This window comes from Pygoscelis adeliae, unplaced genomic scaffold (assembly GCF_000699105.1).
Source record: "Pygoscelis adeliae isolate BGI_AS28 unplaced genomic scaffold, ASM69910v1 Scaffold270, whole genome shotgun sequence".
In the NCBI taxonomy this organism is placed as follows: domain Eukaryota; kingdom Metazoa; phylum Chordata; class Aves; order Sphenisciformes; family Spheniscidae; genus Pygoscelis; species Pygoscelis adeliae.
In genome coordinates, this window is record NW_008823916.1 from 1,220,209 (window position 1) to 1,223,659 (window position 3,451).

Genomic DNA, 3,451 nt, shown 5'->3' on the forward strand with positions numbered 1-3,451 from the left:
TGCTGCCCTGTGCACGGTGCCACGCAAGCCCACGGCAAAACAGCAACTCCCCTCCTGGGGAAATGCCAGCTCTGCTCCCCGAGCCAGGCATCCCCTAACCCGCTGGGGGTTTCACAGAGGTCTCAGTCATTGCTAGGACCAGATACACCATCAAGCCTGAAAGTAGAGTCATCAGCTTCCCATCTCACCGGGCAGGCTCGCACTAGGGGACAAAGGGGACGGGTCAAATCCTATGAATCCACATCTCTCTTGATCTCCCAAGCACACAGCTCACATGCTCCTGTGCCACCTAAACCACCAGCAAAGCACAGTTAGGGAGTGCTGAGAGACCAGGGGACCTGGTCCTTGGGGCTGGACGTGACAGCTGAGGGCTCACAGCTACTGTGCCTCAGTTTCCCCAGCACCATCCAAAGGCGATTGCCCTCTCAGGAAGGGCAGCTTCAGGACAAGGTCTGCAAACCACCTTGTAGATGACAGCTGAGGAGCAAAGCCTGGAGACCCAAGCGCCAGCCACAGGGGCTACGTGCATGAACGAGCCATCCTCTCTAGGTGGTACCACACAGGACAGACACCCTGGCAGGGGATGGGGAGAAGGAAAGAGGAGAGAGAAAAGCCACAAACCTTTCTTCTCGTAGTCGGGCTTCTCCTCCCCGCCCCGGCCCAGGCTCTCCAGCGTCCGTGTCACCTGGCTGCCAAATTCATCCTCCCTGGTACTGGGTTCTGCCCGCCGTGGCGTCTCTTCCTCCTCCTCATCCTCATAGTCATCCAGGATGGGGGTCTCGCGGATGGGCACCCCGATGACTGAGTTGTGGGCCTGGAGGCGCGAGTTGCGGAAGCTCTCGCGGGCCTGGGGGCCCAGCAGCACTGAGGGGATGTAGTGGATCTCGTGGGTGGCCTCCGTGCTGGCGCTCTTCTGTGGGATGCGGCGGCGCTTGTGCCAGCGCCGCTGGGCATACAGAGCCACCGTGAAGACCAAGAGGAGCAGGAGCAGTGCAATCAGCCCACCCTGCAGAGGAGAGCAAAGGGCACGGGTCAGGAGATGCACGGGGCACAGGGACGGGTCAGGAGATGCTGCAGCCAACATCCACGGACCCTCTCCTCTTCCACCCCCAGAGCACCCTTTCATCAATGCTCCATGAACCGCACATGGGTGGGTTCATGGAGCAGCCACCTCTGGGGTGGGATGTCACAGGCAGGAGCAGCAGGGCGCCGGTGGTGGCCTTTGGCCAGGGACAGCACAGTGACACCCCCAGCTCAGCTCTGCCCAAGTTATTTTGGCCGCTCTCCCAAGGACTTTGTTCTTACCACGCCCCCCTTGGGTCCCCCCAGCCCTAAGCCCACCCACGGTGCACAGGGGCGGAGGTGGGCAAGCTCCCCCTCCCGCCCTGCACGGGGAGATGGGAAAGGAGGCAATTGCATCCCACCACTTAAGAGAAAAAAACCTCGTTAAAACAACCCAGCCACCGACACGGGAGCAGTAAAGCCTCAGCAGAGGCACACAACATTTCACACAAACGATGGTGCAACAAATTGGCACCACGCAACCGCCGCTCCCCAGGGCACGGTTACCCCAGCTCCATCATTTCTGGTTGTGATTTGCCTATGATTTCAATGAGACTTCAGCTGCAGACCTGGGGGCACAGCACAACAAGACCAAGACCTTCTCTGCAAAGCTCTCCTCTTCCCCCATGTCCAAATTTTATTCAGTACAGCTCCCAACTACATTACTATGGGGGGGGGATCTTTACCAAAAAAATAAACTTCCTAAATATCTACATGTCCATGGAAGTGGCCTCTCCTCCCAAGGGAGCCAGGCTAGGAAGTGCCGAAGGGAGCCAGCCCTGCCTCTGGCTGCTCTGGACGTTAAATTCAGCCGCAGTCGCTCAGCCCCGCGCAGGCAGCAGCTGTGCGTGCGCCAGCTTCCAGCCTCTTAATCTCCGCTGCGTCGGAGCAATTTTATCCCGTGGCAGACAAGCAAAGCAGGGCATGTAAATCAGGAGCAGCGTGAGCGATCGGGGCTTTGCAGCGCGATGTGGAACAGCCGGGGCAGGGCAGGCATTTCTTTGGCACAGGGGATGCCACAGCTCAGAACTTTACAGAGTGCGCAAAAGCAAAGCGGAGACATTCAAATATTTCATCTGCATTCGATACAAAGCACCGTGCTGTACCCAGAGTGTGGCTCTGACTCGTAAACAGGATCAGCTGTAATGAGGCGGCATTGAAAATTGCAGCTCACAGGATGAGTTAGCTGGGGGAGAGGCCTCAGGAGCAGAGGAGAGGAGAGACGCTTCCTTGGACCACACCGGCACTATGACCCGCCGCAGAGAGGAGCCCATCCCAGCATCTCCCATCAGGACCCCCCCCACGTCTCCCCCCAAATTGGCACTAATGGAACAAGGGCTCAGGGATTCAGAAGGACATTGCTCAGCTTGACTTCCCTAATTTAGGTGACATGCACCATCAGGAAAGCCAGTTTAGCATCCAGGAGATGCTCAGGGATCTCTGTGTGGCAGAAGGGCAGGGCTCGCCGAGCCGACCGGGTTCATGCCCTGCAGTACTGGAGCACCTGAAGGACCAGTGGGACGAGGACCCTACCTGGCCTTCCATGCTCAGAAGCAAGAAACAGCGTGGACACCTCAGCCTGGAAGAGCAGAAACGTGTTTCCTTAGGTTTGCGCAGCGCCTGATGCACAGAGACCCCAAAGCATCACAGGAGCTCCCTGGCGTGAGCCACCCACACCCCTCGGTACCAAATAGGGGCCATTTCCTTGGGAGCCCACTTTGCAGGAGAGAAACCGCAGCACACCAGACCCTCCAAAAAGGGAGGCCCGGTGACAAGGACACAGCAGGGCCATGAACTTCAACACGAGTGACACTGCAAAAATCAGCTTGTGTGCCAGCACCCTTCCAGCAAAGCAAGGGCTCTCACATTACAGAAGGGTTTCAGAACAACACTCATGGAACATGACCACTGGGAAAAGCCTTCTCCAAGGCCTCACCACCAAGCCCCTGAGCCGCCTGGCTGGACGTCGCTTATGCCTGGGTGCTCTCTGAAACAGAGAAGTGCAGAGCACTGCACACCCACAGGCACCTGCCCTCCCTGGAAAAGCACAACCGGAGACAACCCAGATGCTCGGAAAGGGCCAGGGTGACTGAGAAAGCCCTGCAGGAGGAGCAGCTTTGCCAGCTGGACCCAGGGAAGGGGTCCGGGCACCCGTGGCGGTGCTAGGGCCATGCATCTGCCCGGCTGAGCTCACCTTGCATCTGCCCCCGGGAAACGGCTTGGAGCAGATAAACCTGTCAGCATATTAAATTAAAGATCTCTCTGCTTGGGAGAAATTACAAAAAGGCGTAGAGGCACAGAGATTATGAGCATGCTGTTCCCCCCCCAGCCCCACCGCCGGCTCGGGAACGACAGGTTCAGCTCAAGGAAGCCGAGGGCTCCCCGCCCA

At 58.2% G+C, this 3,451-nt stretch overlaps 1 protein-coding gene across 1 annotated transcript in view; it reads right to left on the reverse strand.

Moving 5' to 3' along the window:
- The window catches only part of ASTN2 (astrotactin 2), a 308,249-nt gene that overhangs the window by 269,739 nt on the left and 35,059 nt on the right, over positions 1 to 3,451 (reverse strand). The window contains 1 exon segment of the mRNA XM_009319305.1: positions 622 to 1,006. Coding sequence (XP_009317580.1) covers positions 622 to 1,006 — 385 coding nt within the window.